Here is a 27,432-nt window from a genome sequence, read left to right as displayed (position 1 = left end):
TCTAGGTAGAGTAAAAGAAAAACATTAAAATTTCATAATAGTTCTAGAATTTGCTCGATAAATCTACACTGGTATCAGAATAATATCCCAGACAGTGAAAGTACTGTGAGCCCTAAGGTTAAGTGAGAGCTTGTAAGGAAAATTATAGCTGCACAAAAACATTGTAGACTTCCAAATTTTAAAGGCATTAAACATTAAGGATAAACACATACTTTGCTCATTTCCTTGGATTAAGTATGGTATTTTAGAAAGGTGTGCACTTTCCCCATTATGCCCATCAAATTTTGAAAACACAAATTTCAATCTGCATGTAGTCATAAAGAATATTTGACTTGTGTTTATTTGCATGGGTTAAAACAAACCAAAGTACTGAGTATAACTTATGGGAAAAACCTAATTTGTAAGTGTGTTTACATTTCAACTGAAATGACTTAAAAGAATCATGACACTGTATTCTAGGGTCTTTGTATGTCAACTGTAACTGACTTAATAAGAGAAATATAAATATATTTTTCTGTTTAAAATTTTTGTATTTAAAATCATTAGAGCTGGGCTATCTCCCCACCATTATTGAATTACTATAACTACTGCTTTGGGAGCTAGAATATATTTACTGGTGATTAATTCTCTACTGTATTTTATTCTAAAAAGATCTGGCTGTCATTAAGAAACAACAAAATAACCTCAATTTACAACTCTTCCTTTTATTTTTTAAGACATAAACTTCAATAACTCATAAAGGCTAGAAATAACCTCAAATATATAACTGAGATGTATGCTAATTTAGCCACAACCTGAGACTTACTATAGAAGTGTATTAAACGTGTACTATGAAAAGAGAGATCTAAGAGAGTACTATATAAGATTGGTGGCAAAAAATTTTAGCCTGCTGCTTGAAAACTTGCTCCCCCTCACCACCCCCAGAACTTAAATGCCCCACATATCACTGTGCTATGTTAGATGCGTGGCTATAAAATTGTGAAAATGAAGGCTTTTCTGGTAGCAAAAGGGTTAAGTTCTTTTTGCTTTACCAGTTTCAAATTACAATGAGAAGCCTCTTCTTTCCCAGCAGGGTTGTGCTTACATTACTCTTTAGATCTCCCTTGAAGAGGGCTGGTATATTTGTGCCTGCTGGAGGTGGAATTAACAGTTAGAAGGAGAAAGGGATTGAATGGACTTACAGGAAGGTTTTCAAGTAAATTCAGGGAAACACATTTACTTGAATAGTACAACCTTGAGTGTTACTTTACACTAAGACGACACAAAAGATGTTAAAGTTATCACCAAGCTGCCGGACAAATCTATATTCCAACACCAAGGTGCAGATCAGCATAGATCTGTGATTCAGAAATCAGGATTTGTCTTGGAAAGAGCTCAAGGGTTGAGAAGAACTCAAGAGCAAGTGAAGATAACTTTGGGAACTACAGTTTATCAGAAGATCAACTTGCGTTAATCCAAATACCAAAGGCCTGATTATCATAAATTTATATAGGAATGCATAGGTCATCTGATCAAATAATAATAGCCGTCTTCTGCTACATCAATGCAGCAAAAACTCTTAACAACTGTGGATAATTAGAAATCCAAGTTTCAGCTTTCTTAGAGATAACTACTCTTGACATATTCCAAAATATTTAAAATAGGACAGGAAAATCCGTGAGGATGTTATGTTCAGAAATGTCACTGTCATGAAGAATAGGTAAATTTGTTTTTTCAGCTACTGGGAAAGCGTACCTCCTAGGAACTTTTACATTTTTTTTTTTAAGAGGACAAGAAGGACTAAAAATATCAACTTTTGCTTTTGGACAAAAATGCATCTGACTGTATTTCTACTTAGGAGTATTGTGGGTTTCCTCTGGAGCTGCTGGGTTCTAGTGGGTTATGCAAAAGGAGGTTTGGGAGACAATCATGTCCACTCCAGTTTTATTTATAGAAGACTACGGAACCACGAAAGACGGGAAATACAGAGGGAAATTCTCTCTATCTTGGGTTTGCCTCATAGACCCAGACCATTTTCACCTGGAAAACAAGCTTCCTCTGCACCTCTCTTTATGCTGGACCTATACAATGCTATGGCCAATGAAGAAAATCCTGAAGAATCGGAATACTCAGTGAGGGCATCCTTGGCAGGAGAGGCCAGAGGGGCAAGAAAAGGATACCCAGCTTCTCCCAATGGGTACCCTCGTCGCATACAGTTATCTCGAACGACTCCTCTGACCACCCAGAGCCCTCCTCTAGCCAGCCTACATGATACCAACTTTCTGAATGATGCTGACATGGTCATGAGCTTTGTCAATTTAGGTATGTTGTTCTTTTATTTGTTAAACTCTGCTATTACAAAGTGGAAGTTTTACTAATAGTAAAGTAGCTGCCTGGTAGGTGGTCATGTTTATATAGAGTCATTTTCTATAACTCTCCTCCAGCTTCTGTTTCCTCTCTCTCTCTGAAGCAATGTAAGATTTTGCTTTAGGCAACAAAATCATACACACACACACACACACACACACGTATGTACGTGTATATATTATATATACATGATTTTTTAAATATGAAAAACTAAAATTAAACACTCATGGTTGGGCAGACTTGGGTCTTTTTAGCTCTTGTTAAAATTTCAACCTTGCTTTAATGTATGAATAAACAGGCAGTAGTCTACAAAAAAGGAAAATCTATGAGGATAGCTATGCTATGGGCACAAAGATATTAATACAAATAAAAAAGAAACAAGCATTTACAGGCTGAAAAGTAAGAGTGACACTCTAAAACATTTTTTTGTTAGCAATTTAGCAAACATATAAATATACATAGGTATGCCACCTAAAAACTCTCATTTGGGGGAGATAACTACTGTGAAAATATTAACATGCAATTAACTAAGATCAAATACTATTGTAAAAGATTACTATCAAAGATTTTCAGGGAGAGATTCTGAAATGCTATGAAAAACATTTTGGAAAAGAAGCTTCAAACTAACATTTCTTAACTTCTTAATGATGAAACGATATCCTTCCCATTTGATTATTTCCAGAAGCAAGAGAAATATAAAACATGCTATGTGGTCTTTACCTATGCAAAATTTTCCTTTAAGATGAAAAATGAATTGAAAAATTCTTTAATTAGCAACATTACTAGAGAATACTTTTTTAAATTATATTTTTCCCAATGCTGGTACTTTCATGGTAGTTTTTAAATATTGACCATATCAAATGGTAAATTAGTGTCCAATATTTTATGTCTCAAAAATATTAAAGAGTTAACACTTCAAAGTGATTTTAAACGGGCTTTAATTAAAAAAAATGTTTTACTCGAGTCTGAAGATGAAAATTTACTATCTTCAGACATTCAAAATATCATAAGATATATTTATTTTTAAAGATACAATTTCATGAACAAATTGAATCAACTTGATAAAATTAGAACCATTTTAATGTAAAAACTTTCAAAACTTTGAAAACTGCAGTCTGCTTTGACATAAAATTGACATGTTTTGTTATACTTAATTAAAACCTTCCTCATATATCTCAAAGAAAATAGTCTTTGAAAGTCAGATAGCAACAAATTTAAATACATGAATGTTTTTATAATACATGTTGCTTAAAATGCTCTGCTCATTTGCTCTTAGCAATTCTACCATGAAGGATAAGGTGCTTAATAAATCATGTTTCATGTTACTAGAGACAAAGCTCTCATTATGAAGTTTTAGTAAGTCATCATTGGTTGCCCTAATCAGGTGTCCTGGAGGCCTTTTCTTCTACATATAATTAACAGGTTTCGTTAGGAACTTTCAAGCCATTAAATATGGCTTAATTCTAAATTAGTTTGATTGCTTTTTCCTAGTATAAGTGGTAAATGCACTGTGGCTCATGGTATATTTTACTTTGTTGCAATTTCTAAAGCATTAGTCAATAATTTAAAGGAGTTTTAATATTTTAATAGGAAAATTTCAATCAGCATGATTTACATATTCATAAAATAAAATCATTGAAAAAATTAGTTCGGGTCACGTAAAATCTGACAGGGAGGAATGTGTTATGTACTTTAAAAAACAATAGCTCAGTCATGAATCTGTTCTAAAATATATTTTATTGCAATCAAATATTTTGATCATTCACAAAATAAATATATTTTAGAAAAGAATTAAGCATGATTTTGGAATGAATGTGCCATTACTTTTTATACATTTACACAGAATAAGAAAACCAAAACAATAATAAACAGTTGTATTCGTGACTTCTTGGACCATTTTATCATTAAAGAATACTTACATTTTTTAAATCAATGAAATTTTGGTTGTATTGTTTGGATATAACAACAAAGCAGCTTGCTAACTATATTGTGAAACACAATTATTCATTTTACTCTGGAGGAATAATACCAGATAAAACCTTCAGGAAATATTTATTTTTATCATGCTTCAACTGCTGAGTAGTGATTTATCTTCAATCATAAACCATATTGGTTTTTTTATTTAATAATTCCAAACTAAATGTCTCACGTGAAATTACTGACAAATTGATTCTGATACTGAGTATTTCTTCGTAGTCTCTGAGGAAAATCGAACCATAATTTTATTTTATCCTTAGACCATGCTTTCTAACATATCCAAAGCTTATAACCAATCACTGCTTAGTAAAACGCTTTAACTTCTGTATTCCTTCCATACTAAAATAGCTCAAAGCGTACTTAGAAGAGGTAAAAGTGTAATATCATGATTAACTGCATTAAGAATTTCAGTGGTTCTTAATGTAACATTCATTAACAAATAGTATCTGCCACTTTTATCATGTTCTTAGAAGACTCAGGGGGATTTTATTTATTTATTTATTTATTTATTTATTTATTTATTTATCTTAAAAGATATGTGTATAGTGGGGGCTAAAGGCAAATTACTAAATTAGCAATAGGCAAGGGATTTGTATTGAGGAAGTCACTTGGATGTTTAAATATGTGAAAAGAATCTGTTGACAGTCCCCATAATAAGGTGAATTACATTAAAAGGATGTAGCAGTATTCTCTTTATTAATGCTTGTGTGTCATTTTCAAGTCAAATAATGGATTTTCTACAATTATCTTGTCATTCAGGAAGACATTTTTTCTAACATTAGTTTTGCTCAAGAACAATTAAAATGTATTTAAACTCTGTATCATATTTAACCAACAAACCATTTTTTAAAATTTCAGATAAGATTAAATTTGTTTGTTCCTAAGTGAAAACTAGATTACAACTTCCTAAAAGATAAAAAAAAAATGTGAAAAAATTGCCTTAAGGTCAATGTAAACATGTAAATAGGAACACAAACACATTATTTTGACCCTTATGTTATTTTAGTGATTTGCTCACTTTGAAGAGACAAATATTAATTGCTGTGTGAAGAGAAACTTCTCACTGTATTGGATTCACTATTTTTAGGCCAACTTTTGTCAGTCTCCTACTGTCCAGATTTTATAGGTTTACTCTTCTGCTTTGTCCCTGAAACTGGTGACTATCACAGGGATCTTTACTTAGTCAACACCAGGTTATTTTGTTAAGAACAAAAATATCTTTTCGATAAAACTTTTCTTTTTTAACCATCTCTCTTTCAAAAATGTTAAGGATAGTTTATATATCAGATATCTATGCCAATAAAAGGGAAGGTTAGGTAACTTGCTTATAATTTTTAATTATATCTTCTGTTTACATTAAGATAAACACATAGTGTATTTCTAAGATCTTTAAATTTAGAATGCAATTTTATTTGGAAATTTGGCAAGGGTACAATTAAAATGATGTCTTATTGTAGATGTTTTGAAGGAAATTACAAAAAGCAATAAACAAGGGAAATTTACTTCTGTATTATTCCCTGTCTAAGTGTATTTCTCCGATAAAGAAGAATTTGGAGTTTTTTAATGATTTCTCATTGGTTGGATTGGAGTCAAAAACTTTAGGTATATTTCAAGAACATATATTAATTCAAAAGCATGAAAGCACATAAATATGATACTTGATTTTTTTAAAATTTTATAACATATTTAGCATGTTATGATACGATGCAGAAAAAAAATACTTTTAGAACTTTAAATTAAACCCTTCTCCCTTTACTTCCCCAAATCATTAAACGGACCTATTGCTGGAAGAAAAAATGCTTATGTTCTCGGTTGACAGGTTTGAAAGACATCATTGATATTTATTGTTGCTTTTGGCTGACTCAAGTGCCCAGTGGACAGGAATTTATGCACAGATCTACCTAAAGATGCCTATCTATGTAGTCTCTCCAACAGGGTTATTAACACTTGTGTAACATAAACATACCCATAAACACAAGATTTTTTTTGGGGGGGGGTGATGGGAAAGGAAGAAAGATGATCTAAAACCATTATAGTACATATTCATGGGTTATACCTGGAATAACAGATACTAACAACGGGTAAAACAGTAATTCTTGAACACCTTTAACTTTTGAAGAGAAAAGAAGTTGCTGAGGGTGGAAATCTCCTTGCTCTATTCTTCAACAACCTTTGGCATCCATAAATGTGACCCAAGGGATTCTTGTTCATTCTCAAATGATGGGCCTGTCCGAAGAGATAGGTGTAATCATATGGTTTAATTAACAGCTTTTTCTCATCTTAATGGTCCTTCACAAATAGCCCAATTTAAAAGGTGAATAAGAAGTAACAGCTGGAAATGAGATGGTATGATACATGAACCCAAAGGGCTTGGGAAGGTCTCACCCACCACCTCCAGCTCCCCCTTTTATTCTTCCATTTTTTCAGTATTGCCTCCCTCTCTCTTCACCCCCTCCCCTCACATTATTTGGCCTTATCCTGTTTGCTCTTTAGTTCTCTGGTCTCTCTACCTCCAGGCTTTCTTGGCACCCCTCTCCCTACGCCCCCACCCCTTCCCGAGGTCTGCCTTTGGTCCTTGTTTCTTCATAGCTGGAGGCTTAGATTAGCTGAAAATCAATTAGTTACAGCTTGATCATTTAGGGACAGTCTCCTGTTTCTCTGGTGTTGAGAAGGAAAAGGTTATGATGTGCCAACTGCGGCCTCAACTCATCAGGAGAAAAGCTCCCCAGGGCATGAGGACTTCTCTGGCTGTGGCCATCCCCTGTAATTGTTTCTTCACCACCCTATTCTTCTTTGCCTCCTCACCTCTCCTGGAGGATCCCATTGACAGAATTTAATTGTTTTTGCCTTCTCTACTTTATAGCATAATTAAAATTTAAAAAGGGACATTTAAGGGAAAGTAAAAAAAAATGAACAAAAATAACACTGATAGAAAATGTAATTCTCTGTTAGTTTATAAAACTCCTTAGCTTACATTATTTTTAACACTCGTGTCCCATCTGTGAAGAGATTATTTCCTTTTTTTTTTTAATTGAGAAAGAGGATGAGGGAGGATAAAAAGATCAAGAGGAGAGAATAATGAGGATGAAACAGAGAAAGAAATACAGTAATTTTTTAACAAGCCCTTAAAAGAAAGAGAATGAATGAAATGAGTCACTAGAGGCTGGTCTTTGGGTCGTGCAGGTGGAGGATGTGTTGGGAAATCCTCAGTCTACCTCATACTGACACAGCAGCTAATTCAACATCCCCAACCACATCGGCTCCAGGGGGAAACCCTTTCATCTTTCCACACTAAAATACCGAAGTGGGGAAAAGGGAGGGGGGCTGTGTGTGTGTGTGTGTGTACAAGGAGCGTACAGACAGGCTACTCACATTTACAGTCATAAATAATGCAGTGGCTCAGCTTGAAAAAACCACAGGTTAAAGGAAGGGGCTTCCCTGACGCACAGAGAGGGGCTGAGATCAGAGGAGCCACTGAAAGGGTTGGAGCCAAACAATGAATCCCTTGTTCGAAGTCGTATTTATGAGTGCTTCTTTGCACCTTCACTTCATATTTTATTGGCTGGGCTGTGGGGTTTCCCCATTTGCTCATCTCTTAAAATAATACCCTTGGCTGAGATATCCTTTAAAATGCACTAGTCAGCCCTGACAACTGGCTCATTTATTTGGGGGGAAAAGGGAGTCTGTTGTGATTTTGATGTCCGATTGGGATGTGTAAGATCCAGTTGCCGATCTTAAAGTGATGACAGAAGATAAAAATAATACTCAGGGTATTTACCTGCCTTTCTCAGAGATATTTACGAGAATCTGAGAATCCACGTAATCAAGTAGTAACCCCTGATTTGCGTGAGTCTTGTCTAAACGAGGGCATAAAATTATCACCCAAGAAAGTAGAAACAAAATCTATTAAAGTGTGCAATGCTTCAAATGAAGGAAGAGACATTTCTGATTAGCAAGAAGGATCTTTAGAGGTTTGGGGGAGAAAGGAAAATAACAACGCTCCATAACCAAAGAGAGGAAGGCAGTGAGTTATGTAAACATCACATAAAACTTAAAAACCAAGACGTGTGATTTTACGTAATGGGATTGGTATAGAAACTAAACTGGGATATGTGCTATTTTATAAGTTCTAAGACAGTGAAGACCCCTGTCTTCATAAGGATGTGGCCTTTATTATTTTTTTTATTTATTTTTTATAAGCAGTAGAGTATTGGTGCTTGCATTAGAAGAAACAACTCTGTATTGTAGAAATAAAGGAATCTAATTAAATTATCCCTTAGATATTGTGTTTATTTAACTTCTTTCTGGAAGTAAATAACAATTTTTATTGTTCTTGTTGTTTATCGGCTATCCTGGAGGTGTTAGGGAATAAAGAATATAGTTTGAGAAAGTCAAGATAACCAGGTGTAGATCTCATTTCGATTTTATTCAGAACCAAGAGACCTGTCAAAACCAAAAGATTTATTAACATTTATAAGCCCCTTCAGCTATTCTTGTGTTGTATGATATGAGAAATTCAATTTTATTTGTGAGGCATAGTTTTTCTGTCCCTATGGTAACTTTGTGATTAGACTTCCTATGTAGGAGACATAGTTATTGCTAGAGTCTTAAGTCCGTGGCATATTACTAGACACATGCCTTTAAGGTTTAATTACAGACTAAACCTGATTATATTCCTTTCTGTGTTTCCATCACAGGAGCAGAATAGCATAGAAGAAGCCAGAATACCTGGATTAGAATCCCATATTCCATACTTTGTAGCACTGTGACCTTGGGCAAGTTACTTAAATTCTCTCTGTGCCTCTAGTTCCTTATCTAAAAAGTACCAATAATAATGCCACCTTCCTCATTGTGTGTGGAGAGGATTAAATGAGGTAATAGGCATATAATGTTAAGAATAGCATTTGGAACATAGTGAGACCTCAGGAAATAGCTCTTACTGTTACTAGAGTTGCATTTGTATCCAGTGTCTGCACTACATCTGCAGGAGTGGCTAAACAGCTTGTGGAGCCCACTGCAAAATAAAAGTGTGGGGCCTCAGTGTTCCAAAATGATCAAGAATTCCAACATAGGGGAAGCAGAGTATAAGCTCAAGTAGGAGGTCCTTCCGAGTGGGGAGTCTGTGCAACTGCACAGGTCACATGCCAGAGAAGATTACATGTTGTGACAGCAGGAATCATGTCCTATTCATCCCTTTTTATCCCCAGGGTGTATCAGGGTCCCAGAAAAAAAAAAAAAAAAAAAAAAAGAGCCAGCATGAGCAAACTGAATCATCTAGGAGAGTTTACCTAATGTTGTAATATTTATTGAGTTGTGGGCAGAGATTTCTGGCAAAACGGGATAAATGCGGCACCTGGAACAGCGAGGGAGCCTTCCTTCACTACTTCTGGGCAGGGAGCAGAAACAGTTACCAGAAAACTCAGAGGAGAACTTTAGGGGGACGGTATCCTGACAGGAACTGTAGCCTTTGTGAGAGATGCCATGTAGCCAACCCCTAAAGACTCAGCAGGGAGGGAGACCCAGGAATAAATACCCAGACCACACTTCTCGGCCATGTTTTCTTTGGCCGATCCTCACTGAAAGCCACAGGGCCGTGGAGCCTACTGGTGGAGCTCATGAAAGTCAGCCTCCTGGTGCAGAGAGCAGAGTTGAGAGATATGGAGAGTGGACCTCGAGACAGACACTGAAGATATTTGGCACAAATAGATAAATGAATATTACGTGTTTCATTACTATAAGTTACAGAATCACATCAATTTCAACGCAAGATAATTATATATCTATATAGACATATAGATATACATCTGTGTGTGTCTATATACACACACATGCATTAACCTTCATCCTACTAACTTATTATAAAATGCAAGAGATAATCATGATTTAGCATGGACGTTATTAACTCCACAAGTTGGTGAGGTGGAAAATGGGCATGGCATGCTGAAAAAAATTTTTAAATTGTATATGGGTCAGTAATTTCATGTGATCTATTAAGATGATTTCAGAGCAAAGTGAATGAAAAACAAAAATCAAAAGTCCAAGGAGAAGTAGCACTTTTAGATCACAAAACGAACAGTGGACTGCAGTTGCCAGTCAGAAAGCTTAGTGCGGAGAGCACTAGACTACATGCAAATAGGCAGAGCAATTGCCGAGCAAATATGAAGAGCGATATATTTTCTCAGTCTTTCCATCTGTTTGTTCTCGATCCTTGATCGTTCTTCCTGAAGTGACCCATGACTGTGAGTTCTGAGTGGAATCACCCGATATCGCTCGTGTTAATGTTTCAGGCAGCAATAATGTTGGGATGAGGGAAATTGGGATGATTGTTGTTCTTAGTTACTACCTTCACTCTCTTCTGTCAGTGTTCTTGTGACTCACGGAGGCAAAATTTACTGGAGGAGCAGGTATTTCTGCTATTTCACTCTCATAAATAACCAACTGCTGAGCCTGGAGGCCCAGAGCCATACCCCTGCCCTTTAATCACAGACCAGCACAGAGTAGACGACAACTTTCCAGTATAGTCTATGTTCCCCTTCAAAGCTGCTAAGGATGGTAATTTTAACCTGATTTTATGTCTGTAATTATCAAAAACAGAGGAAGAGAGGGTTCAGCTTGGAAATTGTATAAGCTCCTCTACAAATAATCTTGATGCAGGCATTGAGGACTTATTTAGTCAGGAAGAATGAAGGTCAGCCATTAAATAGGCTTTATGGTTAGTGTTTTGTAGATGTTTTCTTTGCTCAGAGGGAAGAGGGATTACTTAGTTCTTGATCTCTCTCAGAACAGTGTAAATGTAGGTAGGGTCTTTGGAGTCAGACCGGTTTGAAACCCATCTTTGCATACAGTTCCATGTCCTTGAGCAAACTATTTCATTTTACTAAAACTGTTTCCTCATCTGTCAAGTGGAGATCCTAATACAGAATTGTACATAATAAAGTAAGGTTGGAGACCTTTAAGACTACATGAAAAAAGTACTCAATTAACAGTCCCCACTCCTACTACAACTACTTCTACTAGAGTCTATGGTGTTCTTTAAAAAAAAATTGTTTAATGTTTAGTTATTTTTGAGACCAAGAGAGACAAAGCATGAGCAGGGGAGGGGTAGAGAGAGAGGGAGAGAGAGAATCCCAAGCAGGCTCTGCACTGCCAATGTGGAGCCTGACTTGGGCTGGGTCTCATGAATCATTAGACCTGAACTCGATCTCATGGAGTTGGATCCTTAACTGACTGAGCCATCAGGTGCCCCTGGGACCCTGTCTCTCAGTTGACTGTTGACAGACTGTATTCTTCCCTCATCAGGTTGTCTTGAAAAAAAAAAAAAAAAAAAAAAAAAAAAAGGGTGAGTCCCTGAGAGAGCCAAAAGGTAACTGTGGGGTTTTCCTTTGAGGACCCAGAGGCAACATTTTCCGTGATGTGCTACTGAAAAGTGCTTTTCATGATACCTTTGGCCAGATCCTTAGAACGAACTATGGTTTTACTTTAGTTCCAGATATTACCTATTCTATTTCCTTGTTTGTTATGGGGAAGAGGAAGCTGATTGCAGGCCAAAGTAATAGTAAACAATTAGAAAAATATTTGGTTGGGAAGACATGGGCACTCTCTAAAAGGCCCTTTGAAAGAAGGGGAGAAAAATCTTGAAGGGTTTTAATGCTTATTTTCATAAGTCAACCTGTTTTTTTTAGTTTTAATGTTTTAAAAAGTTGATCTATGATGAAAATCTTGGTGAATAAACTCCTCAACTCTAAACAGAAAAGCCACTCTGTTCAAATAATTGCTTAATCCAGGAACTTTTTGTATTGTATGTAACTCAAATCATGTTTGAATGTATGTTTTTCTGATTCGTAGCTGTTCGCATTACTATTTGCATTATTATTATCATTTTATTTCTATTTAATACCATTTAGCTTTAAGTATTTTGACATTCCTAAACTATTTGTTTGGGCTGTTTATTTTTTTTCAGACGACAGTCACTTCTTTTTATTACTTTTCTTGAATTGCGTTGTGTGATATTTTGAAGCAGGATGGAAACTTATGAGTTTGATCTGAAAAGTCAAACAAAAGGCATACGTGTTTATAATATCCATATTATAAAGTCATCACGTTGACTTTTGATATTTTATATAATACATTGAGTGGAAAATATGATTTTTTTTGTTATTTGATAGCTTGCTGAAAGATGGTCTTTGTTAACTTTTTAATTATGATGAGTAAAGTTCTTAAAATAAAGGTTCTAACTATATATATTGACCTATTCAAATCAACATGTAAGATTTTTCTCTTCCCTACTGCCATGTGAAAACATTTACCATTCTACCGTTACCTTTCACTTTGAGGAAGAATTTATTGGAATTAAGCAAACCACTATCATTCTGGTGTGTATGTATGTGATACATTTACAGTATATGACATTGTCACGTATATATAGTTTTAAGTTATAGTATAGTTGTAGCAGTAGTAATTAAAGCAACAAAAACAGCAATAAATAGATAGTTACTATGCCAGAAACTGGACTGAGTGATTGGCATGCATTATGTTAATTAATTTGCATCTCAATCATATGCATAAGTATTTTTCTAGTCCTATTTTGTTGATGTGAAAGTTGAGACTTCATCAGAGGTCACCCAACTGGTAAATGGTAGAATCAGTACTGGAACCGTGATGTGTCTGGCTACTACTTGTTACCTTGGAAACCCACTTCTGAAAACTAGAAAAACAGTGCGACTTTTAATAACAATAACAATAACGGTTTCTCCTCCTTGAAAGCATTTTTGTGTACAATACGTAGTTTTATCTGGATCGCTGCAGCGTATGGCACTTGAGGAAGTAGATGTGATTCCACAGTATATAACATCTCTGGAAACCTGAATTCTGAAAGGTCATTCATTCAGCCATTTGACAAATATAAGCTGATTACCTACTATTGGGCCAGGCACTGTGCGAAAGACTGTGCCTGTTTTACTGCCAAGATCACGAGGCAAGAGGAACAAGGTCTAGGCCCAGAATCCCCGATTCTTATGCCAGGATTTTTTTGCTCAATATCACATACTTTGAAAAAAATCCACACAAAAATTCCAGTACCAAGTAAAATGAAAAGCACTAGCAAACCTTATCTGAAAGAATATGTCTTGTTATTTAAATAGCCAGGTGTGTATTTAAATAACCTTCTGTGTATAGAGAAAATATTTTCCAAATCTTAATCCCTTTAAATGAATTTAAATTTTTTTTAATGTTTATTTTTATTTTTGAGAGAGACAGAGACAGAATGTGAGTGGGTTGGGACAGAGAGAGAGGGGGACACAGAATCTGAAACAGGCTCCAGACTCTGAGCTGTCAGCACAGAGCCCGACGCGGGGCTTGAACTCACGAGCTGCGAGATCATGACCTGAGCTGAAGTCGGATGCTCAACCGACTGAGCCACCCAGGCGCCCCTAAATGAATTTAAAATAAATAGATAAAAGCCTGTTACCAGCAAGCAGAACCTAAGAAGACTTTAGTCCAAAAGGCATAGAACAAAGGTAGAACCAAGCTTCAGCAAAGCATAGGGGCTCTTTCAGAAATCTGTGTTTGTAGCTATAGGGCTTTATCAATATGGAGGCACCAGTGATTTTAAAGGTGAATTGAAAAGCTCTGGATGCTTCCTGCGTATCCTGGAGCATGAGTTTGGCTTAAACACTCATTATTTATTTGTGTTGTACTGAGGATATAAGGGTAAAATGTCATACAATTTTTCAAAATTAAGTTGTTTGATCTTGTCTAAATCTTGATCCCTGACCTTACCTTACTTCTTCAATGGTGTGCTAACAAGGTTGTGTTCTGTGTATACTTAACTGTTACTGTACATGATGTGGATTCAAGTTATAGTAAGAGTGAAGGGAGACACATTTTCTAATATAGAAACTGGTAGAGAGTTCCAAGAATTGGTATAAAGGCCTCTTTGATACATTGCTTTCAATTTACTCAGGATATTAGGCATTAGGCAATTATTACTTCAAGTTTGAAGTGATTATGGAGGAAAAAAAAACAGACTAATGTTTTATAACTGTGTTACTCTTTACCAACAGTCTGCTGTAACTGTGAAGTAAATGTTGCAGCAAAATCAGATCTAAGTCTGCTGGTACTCCAACACAGTTATTGGTGTTTACCTATCAGTTGATACAAACAAACCGCCAGATTATCCAAGTCAAATAATAATAGAACTGAAGATGTGCAATGAGTTCTGCTCTACTTGGAATTCACTGTCTTCCACAGGTAGCATGTATCTGGTGTGAATGAAATACAAGACAGGGCACTAACAGTATTTCAAGTGTTCACTCATTTCATTCTCACAAAAAGATCCTACTTTAGAGATGAGGAAAGTAAGACCCAGCGAAGTTAAGTCTAGTCCAAAGTCCTACATCTTGTAAGAGGAGGAACTGAATTCAGAGTCCAAGCTATCACTGCTCTGCTTTGTTACCTTTGTGAATGTAATTGGGAAGGCTGCCATTGGGACATTGTTTCAACTCTTTGTAAAGTTCTTTATATTTCCCCAACATTTTGTGCATTGGGTTTGGAATATTTTCACTTCATTAGTAATGCTTTATATTTAAAAAATTTTTAATGTTTATTCTTGAGAGAGAGAAAGAGAGACACAGAGAGACAGAGAGTGCAAGTGGGTGAGGGGCAGAGAGAGAGGGAGATAGAATCTGAAGCAGGATCCAGGCTCTGAGCTGTCACAGAGCCTGATGCACGGCTCAAACCCATGAATCGTGAGATCATGACCTGAGTCAAAGTTGGACGCTTAACCAACTGAGCCATCCAGGTGTCCCAGTAACGCTTTATATTTTTATAGAAAAGCACTGAATAGTGAGTTTAACCAAGAGTCTTATCCCTGGAGTTGGGTTCCTACAGAACTTCTAAACTGATGTGCTGTGGCCTCTTGAAGGAGGCAAATATTCACAATACTCACAGGCAGAGGGGCAAGCAGCACTTAGCAGGCACCAACGGTACTGACTGACCTTGGTGCCACGGAACCAACTGAGGGAAGGAAAGGTGGTCTGTGTTGATTCCCAACTTCAAAAGATAGACTTGGCATGAACGGGGGTAAAATAACAACATTAGCAAAACAGAAGAGAGGCAGAATATCAAAACTGCAAACAGTAAAAGACCTCAAAAGCTGGGGTTGGGGCTTGAAGCAAACTGATAGTGGGCTCATTTAGATGCTGGAAAGCTGCCAACCTGCTAACCAGTATTGAAGCCACCTAAGCACCCTGTCCTGCAGACTAGTATGAGTGTCCTTGGTCCACTGTTTCAGACCCAAGCCTGGACTGGCCAGAGAGTCTCCTGAGAAGACTATGAAAGTGGAACTTGGGCTATAGGACGCACTACAAATTAGAAAATTCTTCTTGCTATAGATAGAAACTCTGGCACTTAGACTGTGCTTCATCCTACTAGTTATGGCTGAAATCTCTGTGTTCTATACAACATCGAACTCTCCACATCTAATGCACATCTCTTGATCTGTAGCAGCTACGACCCTATCTGTTACACGTGTGGAGTCAGCTTCCTTCTCACAGCTCACTCATTTCCCACTCACCACACAAAAGCTAAGTCTATTCTTTCTGCTCCTCCGGTATATTATGAAGTAAAGACTAAGGCCTTGGGATAAATTTTTTTTTTTCCAAGAGGAAATATTTTTGGGCTGACATTTCTCAGAACAAAATGATACAGCTTATGAGGACAATTCATTTTCAGCTCCCCTCAGCTCTCAATACCAGGCAAGGAAATTCAAGAGGAACTGTAAAAAGCAGGTTTCATAGTTAATATATCAACTTCCAGGTGAACTAATGAGGACTCATCTCTGCTTTGCAAAGCAAGCCAAGAGGCAGCTGCAGAATAAAGACGAGCATTGAGGATGTCATCTGCTACTCTAACAATTCTGTTTTCTTTCTCACTTTCTCTATTTGCCTTTACCTAACCACACCTACGCAATCTAGGTACAACCTGATTGTAATGTAATGAGTGTAAGTGATCTCAGTATTTGATTTCTAATTACTTAGGCTGAGATGTACTTAGAAAGACATATGATAAAATTATCGCTTATGAATAGGTCAAAAATTTAACTTTCATTCAACTAACTTCCTTGACACAAAATAACTAAAACACATGGTAACTCATAATTATTTAAATCTCTTGGGCACTTCAATCACGATCAGAATTCTTTGTCAATATTTCCTAACGTGGATCTCATTGAAAGCACTTACACATCTTAAGAGGTGTTATCTGAAATTTTATAGTCAAATTAGTTTGAGCGGTGCTGAGAAACCATAATTGAATAGGTTTTGTTTTTTTCCAAGAGGAGACTTCTCAGTATCTTTCTTATGCTGATTAGCTTTGTGATTCTCTGCAAGGAGGACAAAGTTTTGTGGTTTCACCAGAGCCTTAGACCCTGGAACTCTCGTAACAGCCCCATGATTTGCCTACTGTTACAGGGAACTCACTCTGAGAAACACTCTTCCATGTGGAAATACTATTTTATAAAAGCCGTTTTGGAAATACGGCAAACAGAGCATTACGACCATATGATTTGTTGACACTGGTCATTTTATATCCAAATTAAAAAGAAATTGGAAAGACATTTTAATTCCACTGTCTAGAACCAAATATTGTTTGTATTTTTATATATTTCCTTCTATACTTTAAAAATATACCTTTTACATCAGGTTGAACATATTTATGTAATGTGTTGTACCCTTAGTTTGTTCTTCAATTTTTATGTATTTTTATTTTTATTTTTATTTTTACTCTTTAAGTATTATTGATATAAAGTGTTATACTAGTTTCAGGTACACAATATGGTGATTGACGATTCTTTTTTTTGTTTTTTAAGTTTATTTATTTTGAGAGAAAGAGGGAGAATGAGTGGGTGAAGGGCAGAGAATCAGGGAGAGGGGGAGGGAAAATCCCAACCAGGCTCTGGCTGTCCTCTTAACACAGAGCCTGAGGCAGGGCTCAATCTCAGGAACTGCAAGATCATGACCTGAGCGGAAACCAAGAGTCCGGCGCTTAATGGACTGAGCCACCCAGGCACCCCTAGGTCTCGCTTTTTAGGTCTTTAATTCATTCTGAGTTTAATTTTGTGTATGGTATAAGAAAGAGGTCCAGTTTTATTCTTTTGCAAGTAGCTGTCCAGTTCTCCCAGAGCCACTTATTGAACAGACTGTCTTTTCCACATTGTATATTCTTACCACCTTTGTCATAGATTAATTGACCACATAAGCATGGGTTTATTTCTGAGCCCTTAGATTATTCTTGATTTTTAGTATATGACTTTTCTCATTTGTTCATTTGCTCTTTATGAGCACATTTTTTATGAGCACATTTTTAATGACAAATATTATTTCACCTGAATAATTTACCATTTATATTAAACATTCTTTAATTATAGAGCATGCAATTTTTCTACTTTTTACTATCATATACTCTGTTGTAATGTATATCTTTATAAGTTTTGTAAACATTGCTGACAATATCTGATCATTTCCTTAAGATCTGTTCCTACAAAGTGAATTATTAGAACAAACGGTATTATTTTTCAAATCTCCTGAATATATTACTAATTTTTTTTAGTAAATTTGTTTCTTTTATATGTGCACCTACAAGTAAATGTTAGTGCTATTTTATCAGACGAAACCTAAATTAAATATGACATTTATATTCTTAATAATTGAAAACTTATATTTTTTAAAATTTGTATTTCTTCTGAGTTTTTTTTTAAACATGTCTATTAGCCATTTATGTTTTCTCTTTGGGAAGTTCTATGCTATTTTTGTTCTCTCTCTCTCTCTCTCTCTCTCTTTTTTTTTTTTTTCCTATTTCATCGTTGCTCATGCTTAGGAATTACTCCTAGGATTAGATATTTAAGAATTATTCACCTTTTCCCCATTTTTATGCCTGATTTCTTACTTTTCCCCAACTTGTAATTTACATATAGCAGTCACATAAAAACATTTTCAGATAATTAAGAGTTTGTAAAACATATCTCCCACATTCCATTTTGGAAAGAATTGCTCACAGCCATGCTGTGGCAGATTACTGAAATAGAAATTAAGAAGAATGGGGAATTCATAGTCTTCGAGGAAACACAGTCTTAGAATTAAAATCAGCTGAGCAAATGGATTTGCTCTAAATAAACTTATGCCCAAATGATCTGTAATTTAATTATAGAACATGCAGATACCTATGACCTAAGAACATTTGGAATGCAGGAGTGTCATAAGTATCTCATTGGTTACATTTTGGGATAAGAGGGAAGGAGTACTAAGTAAATACACATATTATTTTTTGACCTATCAGCAATTGCCAACACTTAGCCATAAATTACACTGTTTCTAGTTTAGTATCCTAGTCTGAGTTTTGAGTCTAAGCCTTCTTTATGGAATCCCAAGATATTTCAGCATCACTTTTTGCCATCAGCAGTTATTTAAATGATCACAGTCATGTAGAATATTCACAACCCACTTTCATCACCTTGACCTCTTTCGCACCTTCCAGGTTGATAGCTACATCTGAGGTTATGGAAGAGTGCCAGGGTATACCTGCATTTTCGTCTTGGCTAAATCTGGTCTCTAAATCATGTTTCTTCATTATACATGTTCATCATTTTATCAACCTCTCTTAGCTTTGAGAAGCTTTCTATCATACATATAATAAACTTTTTGAGTTTAATACTGTAACATAGTGTAGTTTTTAAAAATATATTTAAGAAAGAAAAGTGAAAATTTAGATACAATTGTGTATTAACTACAGAAGGAACTCAACCAAAGCAACTCAAATAATTAGATAAATTCTGAAGCAAGGAATGAAGTGTATCGGGGCTACACAAGTAGATGAAAGCAAGGGTCAGAATTTTATAATAGCAAGTCTAGAATTAAAGGAAAAATGAATGGCATGAACAGAACCAGTCACTATGATCATAAACTATTTAAAACTCAAGAAAGCTTTAGCACTGTTCTTTATATAAAAGTAATAAATCAAAATGTATAAAACATTAATTTCTGAAAGTATGTGTGAAAATCTGTGGAAACAAAATTGCAGTTTGAAATCTTATCACACATTTAAAACTGCATAGTAAAGCACACAGACAAATGTAAAGTAATAATGTACTTGAATAATGTAATCAGTGAAGTTGAATTAATTGACATACCTCAAGAATTGCACTTTGAAATACATTGACACGTGTCAAATGGTGTAAATACATATCTTTTTTTTGATTCTATGGTATGTTTTAGAAAAAACACTAATCAGATAATATATAAATTTTAAAATATTACAGAGACAACTACATGGCTTTGTCAGTTGAGCATCAGGCTCTTGATTTTGCCTCAGGTCATGATCCCACGTGTCAGGCTCTGTGCTGCTTAAGATTCTCTCTCTCTTCCTCTGCTCATGAATGCATGCTCTTTCTCTCAAATAAAAAATTATAGAAGTTATAGATAGCCAAGAAACAAAACCATTTTCAACATTATCGGTTATTAGGAAAATACTAATTAAAAGCACAATAAGATACCATTACATGTCACAGAAATGGCTAAGATGGAAAATGGAAAATAAAAATAAAAATAAAAAATAAAAAAAAAGTCAACCAATTCTGGCAAGGATGTAGAGCTGTCATAAATTGCTGGTTAGGAATGCAAAATGATACAGCCAGTTTAAAAAAAATCATGGCATTTGTATTTTATATTCATATATGTATATTACACATATACTTGCCATTGTGATCCAGAAATCTCACTTCTAGGTATTTACCCCAGAGCAATGAAATCTTACGTCACACAAAAACCTGTACATATGTTTATAAAAGCTCTATTCATAATTACCTAAAAGTAGAAAGAATTAAATATCTTTCCATAGCTGAATGGTTAAACAAATAGCTGTACTTTCATTGAATGAAATTCTCAACAATAAAAAGGAGAGAACTGTTCATATGTGCTAAAACAGATAAATCTAAAATACATTTTGCTAAGTGAGAAATATCAGACCCAAAAGATTACATATTGTATGATTTCCTATTATGAAGTTCTAGATAAAGCAAAACTCAAGAGATGGAGAACAGATGAGTATTTGCCATGGATTAAACATAGGCAAGGGATTGACTACTATGGAGCTGCAGGACTGTGATGGAAGTATTCTGTATCTAATTGCCATGGTGGCCACAGAACTCTGCATTTGCCAAAAGACCTAATATCCTGTTTCATGTGTAAAAGTAAATTACAAGGGATGCCTGGCTGGCTCAGTGTGTAAAGCACGTGACTCTTGATTTCAGGGTCCTGAGTGCAAGCCTTGTGTTGAGTGTAGTGCTTACTTAAAAAAAATAAAAAGAGGTAGGCATTTCATATGTCATATTTACAATTATTCATAAAATATATAACTTTAAAAAATACATCTTTTGGCTAAATTAAGAGAGGAATTAAATGTTTAAGGAATAAGATTTAGGAAATACCATACATGAAAATTTACTAAAACCTAACAGTGGTTGCCAAAGCTAATCTCAGTGATAAATTCATGCCTTTAGAGCTTGTGTACTCAAAGAAAAAGATAACAAATATAGATTAATAAATTAAGCATTCTATTCAACATAATAGATCTTAGAAGATGACCTATAGAAATAGAAACAAAATCTACTGAATGAGAAAAAAAATCTGTAGAAGTAATATAGCTAAGAGCTGTTAATTCAAAGGACCAAGTAATCAGCAAACTTCTGGCAAATATGATCAAAATAGTAAAGGAACAAAAATAATAAAAAGAGAAATGATATATAATTATAAATATTTATTTAACGCTTTATAGAAGACTACATTAACTCTATGCTAATAAGTTGAAAATCTCAGTGAGGTACTTCAGGAATGAGAAGCATAAGTAAGTCAACAACATTGGTAGTTATTAAAAATTTGATCATGGCCCTGTAGAAATTTTTAACAAATTAGTAAACTTGGCTAAGAAAATAGGAAAAAGAGATCATTTATAACATGTAAGAAATCTTAATTAAAATTGCTTGCAAATCAAAATTAAGAATCCTGTAGCAAAGTCTTAATTAAAATACTTGCAAAATGAAATTAAGTGTAAGCTTAAATAGTCATTTATCTTTACCATTTGAATTTGATCCTGGAAATGAAAGGATGATTTGGTATCAGGGAATCTGTCAATTTAATAAATTATATTATCTTGATTGATGGCATACCTATAATACTAGACACTGAGAATAGATCATTTTAATATTCTCTATGTGACAGATTTTATTTTCTATAATAATCATGAAATGAATCCAGTAAAATAAGACCACAAAAAATACAGTAAAATTTTATTGAATGAGATATATACACGTGTTCATATGTATGTATGTCAATAAAATAATTTAAAATTACATATAAGAAAAGAGGTACTAAATCAACATTCGTAAATTATATTAGTGCATTTTTTAAAAAAATGGAAATAAAAATACCAATGTCAGCATATTGGTCAAAGATGTAAGAAATAACCTTAGAGTTTCTGTTCTCAAGTCTTCTGCAAATTTGTCAATGATTTTGTTAAAAACTATCTTCATTTGGATTCAGCAACAGTACCACCATTTTTGTTAATTTGTTTTCACTCCTACTTGATCAATGAATAATTTTTATAAATTTAACTTTGACAAGTTCCTTTTTCCTACAGCAACAGATACGCAAATAGTTAAGGAAAGTCTTAAACATATGGTTAAATTTGTTTGAGATCCACAAAAAAACCATTTCACCTTTCTAGAAATTGCAATACTGTCTATCGGTGTTACCTTGGATTACTTCTAGTGGCTTTCAAAAGTTGTCATGTTTGAAAATTTCCTGCTGAAATATCTTCACCAGAAAATTCATAGTGAAATTCTGTTGTATTTGGTAAAAACTTCTGAAGCTGATAATGGTTCAGAATTGTTTGAGCTTGCTCTGGATGCTATTTTTGTGGCCAAGTCATGTGACACTACATATTTCTGCATTTAAACAGATTAGGTATAAATAATGAAAGCACAGTGATTATAGAGGAAAAATATAAGCAAACAAGTTCTTACCCATGTGCATCGAGGTTGACTATATAACCAACAGTTCTCTATATTAACTTGCAAATGATACAGTGTTTATTAAAGGATAAATAATAAAAAGTGCTAATTTGAAGCTTACATATGTATTATGAAAATACAACAGTAACAATAGCAGTTTTTTGAACTTTGATCAACACAAAATTATTTCTTTGGGGAATATTTTATCACTGGCACTGTTTAGAATTGCTGAGGTCTGGTGATAATAAAAAGCAGAGTAACATAGCTGGTTGCATTATTGTCTTTAATGAATCCCTTTGTTCCTGGCTTTGGTGTGGATTGCTCAAACTGCCTACTCTTGGGACACCAATGATCTTAACAGAAAGTTAATGGAGTACAATGAAATTCAATTCTTGATTCTGTTGGAGAGAGAAAACTAGGTATGTAGAGATATTTTAGTCACATGGTGAAATCTTTCACAAATTGATAGCAAATATTTTAACATTAAAACCTGTCTATGAAAAACAAAACAAAACAAACTAAACAACAAAACAACAGTATCACCATTAATATTTAACAGGTCTAGGGGGTGCCTGGGTGGCCCAGTCGGTTTGAGTGCAAACTTTGTCTCAGGTCATGATTTCATGGTTTGTGAGTTGGAGCCCGCATTGGGCTCTTTGCTGACAGCTCAGAGCCTACTTCAAATTCTGTGTCTCCTCTCTCTTTCTCTGCCCCTTCCCCACTTGTGCACTGTATCTCTCTCAAAAATAAAATAAACATTAAAATTAAAAAAAATAATTAACATGTCTGAAAGTTCTGAGAAATGCAACAAGTCTAACTACACATAGTTAACATTATCGTTTATTTTGGAATCAACTGGAAAGGTACTAAAATAGATCGGTTTGGCTAAATGAGCATACATAATCCTAAAACTAAAAAAACACAGATTTCTTGAACATAAACAACCAGTTAAAAACTCTGATGAAAAAATTACACCCCAGTGACAGTAGAAAAGTAAAATCAAGCACTAACTGAAAGACATAAAAAGTTTAATTGGAACCCTTAGCAAGAACATGTACAACCTTTATTTACTTATTTTAAAAATGTATTTATTTAAATTCAGTTAGTTTACATATAGTGTAGTATTGGTTTGAGGAGAAGAACTCAGTGTTTCATCACTTACATATGAAATAAATAAATAAACATTAAAAAAAAGAAACACTACCATGAATAAAAATTTAATATATAATAAATGCCTATTTAGAAGTAAAAAGAGTCAATGTTTATTAGTTACTTAAGATATATTTTGACAGATGACATTGTATTAGTTATAGTTGCACAGCATGATTTTCATATATGTATACATTGTGAAATGATTACCGTAATACATTTAGTTAACCTCTGTCACCACGTGTAGTTACACATTTTTTCGTGTGTGATGAGAACTTTTATGATCTATACTTATAGCAACTTTTAAATATACAATATAGTATTGTTAACTGTAGTCATCATGCAGTGCAGGTGAACATTTATTTTGAAGGATTCATTAGGGGAAAAAGTTCTACTATTAATGGAAATGGAAAAAATCTTGGAAAAAAGATAGCTGGTTTTCACTATATCACAAATGAGCATTTTTCCCACATAAGAAAAGGAGAATAGAATTTGAAGATCAATATCAGTTGGATAAAAAATTTGTGACAAACACAAAATATAAATATTACAAATTAAATGTATAGTGAGCTTACATAAATTAGCATAAGCACAGGACTCTAATAAATAAAAGCAGGGAGTTTAATAGAGATATGGATCAAACCACTGTTAAGGAATATGCAACTACTTATGCGGATGTTTTGAAAATCTATCACAGAATTCCTGAGAAGAAAGGAAACAACCTCCTCCCAAGAGAGCTTAATCTCTGGGAGTTAAATTTATAGTGATTTACTAATTTTTTTCTTTATATGTGCTGCTATTTTTCAAAATCATATATAATTAATATGTATTTTTATCATTAGACATATGTTATTAAAATACCTACATCAAAATTTCTTTACTTTCTATATTTCATATAAATTCCAGAATTTTCTGCCTGCCTTCCATTTTTCTTATTGAGCAACTATTATGTACAAAACAAGATTTGTATATAACATGCTTCCTGAATTGGATCAATTTAAATATAGTGAAGGTAGATAGATATACAAACAGAACAATTTTCCAAATTTTCTTATTAAGAAATGCATGGCAAAATAAAAGAAATTATCCTTAATTTTTTCTTTTGGCAATGGGAGGTATGAAAATCTGGGTGAAGGCCTTTTTTTTTTTTTTTCTGAATTTACTGGAAAATTAATAGAATCATCAACTCTCTTATTGGTTCATGAACTCAAGATATTTTTGCAATGAAATATACTTCTTAAAATCTGATATAGCCCAAACTTAAAAAAAAAATAGTTTTCATACTTTTTAAGGCCTATTTCCTGAGATTTACCAGAGGAAACAGGTAGAATTCTTATCAGATGCTTCTTATGACATTTGTCAGATAAAGAACACTACAGCCATGACTAGTGTTTAAAATTAATAAGTAGTTTTTGTAATAGTTGATCCTTTTAAGTTGCTTTTTACTTTTTCTCAAAATTATACACGCACGTGTTTTAAATCATGATATGAAGATTTGTTAAGAAAAATAAGAAGTACTCTCTATTTTCAAAGCCCACAGATTCCTTTAAAGTTTGGTGACTCTGCTACACATACCCCTCTTGAGAAATGTTCCAATAATATTCCTTGGGGTTGGAAACTGCTTTCCATACCCCTTCCAGAAGTATTACCACCCCTTACTTCCAAGAAAGAACTGGCTTTGGACCCCCTCCATGGTCTTGGGAAATCTTTCTCTTCTGCCTTGCTGCCCCCACCTCTTTTCCCTCAAAAGGGTTAGCCTCTCTCTCCATCTCTGAAATACTCAGCATAATCCCCTCAATGACATTAAGTTATAGGCATAAAAAAAGCCAGGAAGGGAGGTTGCCTACAGGCCACCTCTGCTTTCTATCATAGAACTTAATCAGCCCCCGAAAGAAAAGATAGCACAAAGACGTATCTTGTGCTTGGAATGGGGAAAGGAAAATTAAGAGAAGAAAATTATAAACAGCTTTCCTTGTCCTTATTCTATTAAAACAGTCAAAGATGCAGCAAACCACAACACTGACAGTGCATGTCACTATGCACTCTATGATATATATAAAACTATGGGACACAAAACCTCCTTAAGGAGTTTATAATCTGTTAGATTAAAACAATAACTTTGGAAATGACCACCTATTACTATATACCTGCTTTGCATCCACCAAATGCTGGATGCTGTACATTCATTTCATCATTTCAACCACTCTACACCCTGTGAGGTGAGTCCTGTTTATTATGTCCCATTTGCAGATGAGGAAATTGGGGCTTGGAGAGGCTAAATAAATGGGCAAAGTCACACAACTAGTAAGTTAAGAAGATGAAGGTGGAACTTACTCTGTTAACCACCATATCAGACAGCCTCCAGATATACATTTAGTAGATGCTGAATAAATATTTAATGGATGAATTTATGATAACAAATAGTTTTTATAGCAGTGCTGCTGTCAAAAAATAAACATTTTTGCAAGAGAGCTTTTGTTGGAAAAGAGCATGATCACTGAGAGCAGACGGAGAAGGAGTGGTAGAAAACATGTGCACAGAATAAGGCTCATATTGGATAAGGTTGACATTGGATAGAATTTGGGACTGCAGATATCTGTGGGATGGAGTAACGGCTTGAGTAGTGTGAGGATATAGGAGTTTGCATGTATAATTGGGATCCAGCACTCATGCTTAGGGAGTTATGAGGAAGAATGTTGGATATGCTTATATAAAGTCAATAATGCATATATATAATTTATAAGTGGATATATGTATGTATGAATGTATGTACACGTGTATATGTGTGTATATATAAATATATATGTATATATATTTTTTCATGTAAAGTAAAAATAGTTAACTTTTATATATGGCTTGCTATTCACCAGGCCCATTCTAAGCAATTTATATCTATTATCTTGTGTAATCTTCAACAAAAATATTTACGATAAATACTATTATAGTCCCCATTTTACAGTTTAATTAAATAAAATATACAAAAGTTTAGTCAAAGTTGTACCAACAGTTAAAGGCAGCTGGGATTAGAGTCCAGGTCATCCAAAATAGATGACATATTAGAGACAAACTTGAAGTTTTGCTCTAGATAAAAAAAACAGGGGGCGCCTGGGTGGCGCAGTCGGTTAAGCGTCCGACTTCAGCCAGGTCACGATCTCGCGGCGGTCCGTGAGTTCGAGCCCCCCGTCAGGCTCTGGGCTGATGGCTCGGAGCCTGGAGCCTGTTTCCGATTCTGTGTCTCCCTCTCTCTCTACCCCTCCCCCGTTCGTGCTCTGTCTCTCTCTGTCCCCAAAATAAAAAACGTTGAAAAAAAAAAAAAACAGAAGAAAAACAGCACCAGCAGATTTTGACAATTGCCATGTATACTGTGAAAGGCTCCAAAATGTTCTTTGACCCTAAATACAGGAGGAATCAATCTGATAGGCCCACCGGAATGCAATGCAAATTTAGACTTTATTAATAGATGATCAAAAGTAAAGTAGAAATAGTCCTATTCTTATCATTGGTCAGATAAATGTGGGATTGTTTTCATTATTCCTAGCCCCTATGATTTAAAAGACATGCAGAGAAAATTCAGTAGGTTCATGTGAGGTGAATATAGGTTGTGAGGGTGTTCTAAACCATTTAATTAGTTCAGGAACACTTGGAAGGAAATCTATAAGCTTTCCATCACACAGAATTATATCTGAACTCCTTATTCTGCCCTACAAGTTTCCAAGTAATTCAGTTTCTGGCTAGCTCTCCTACAGTTTTTTCTAACTCTTCCTGCAGTTCAGTTGACTCTGGCTGGCTCATTTGCTTGTCATCAAACAAGCCAACACCTGCCAACATCCTGCCTCAGGGCCTTTGCACCTGTCACCCACACTGCCTAAATGTTCTTCTCCTATGTATGTATGTATGTATGT

The 27,432-nt window shown here is 34.7% G+C and overlaps 1 protein-coding gene across 1 annotated transcript in view; it reads left to right on the top strand.

Annotated features, from left to right (window-relative positions):
- Positions 1-1,066: 1,066 nt before the first annotated feature.
- The window catches only part of BMP5 (bone morphogenetic protein 5), a 116,741-nt gene continuing 90,375 nt past the window's right edge, over positions 1,067-27,432 (top strand). The window contains exon 1 of the mRNA XM_058734304.1: positions 1,067-2,301. Coding sequence (XP_058590287.1) covers positions 1,812-2,301 — 490 coding nt within the window. The 5' untranslated portion in view covers positions 1,067-1,811. The remainder of the gene's footprint in view (positions 2,302-27,432) is intronic.

This window comes from Neofelis nebulosa, chromosome 6 (assembly GCF_028018385.1).
Source record: "Neofelis nebulosa isolate mNeoNeb1 chromosome 6, mNeoNeb1.pri, whole genome shotgun sequence".
NCBI lineage: Eukaryota > Metazoa > Chordata > Mammalia > Carnivora > Felidae > Neofelis > Neofelis nebulosa.
The sequence above is the reverse complement of the archived record's forward strand: the minus strand, read 5'-3'. Positions and strand labels throughout refer to the sequence as shown.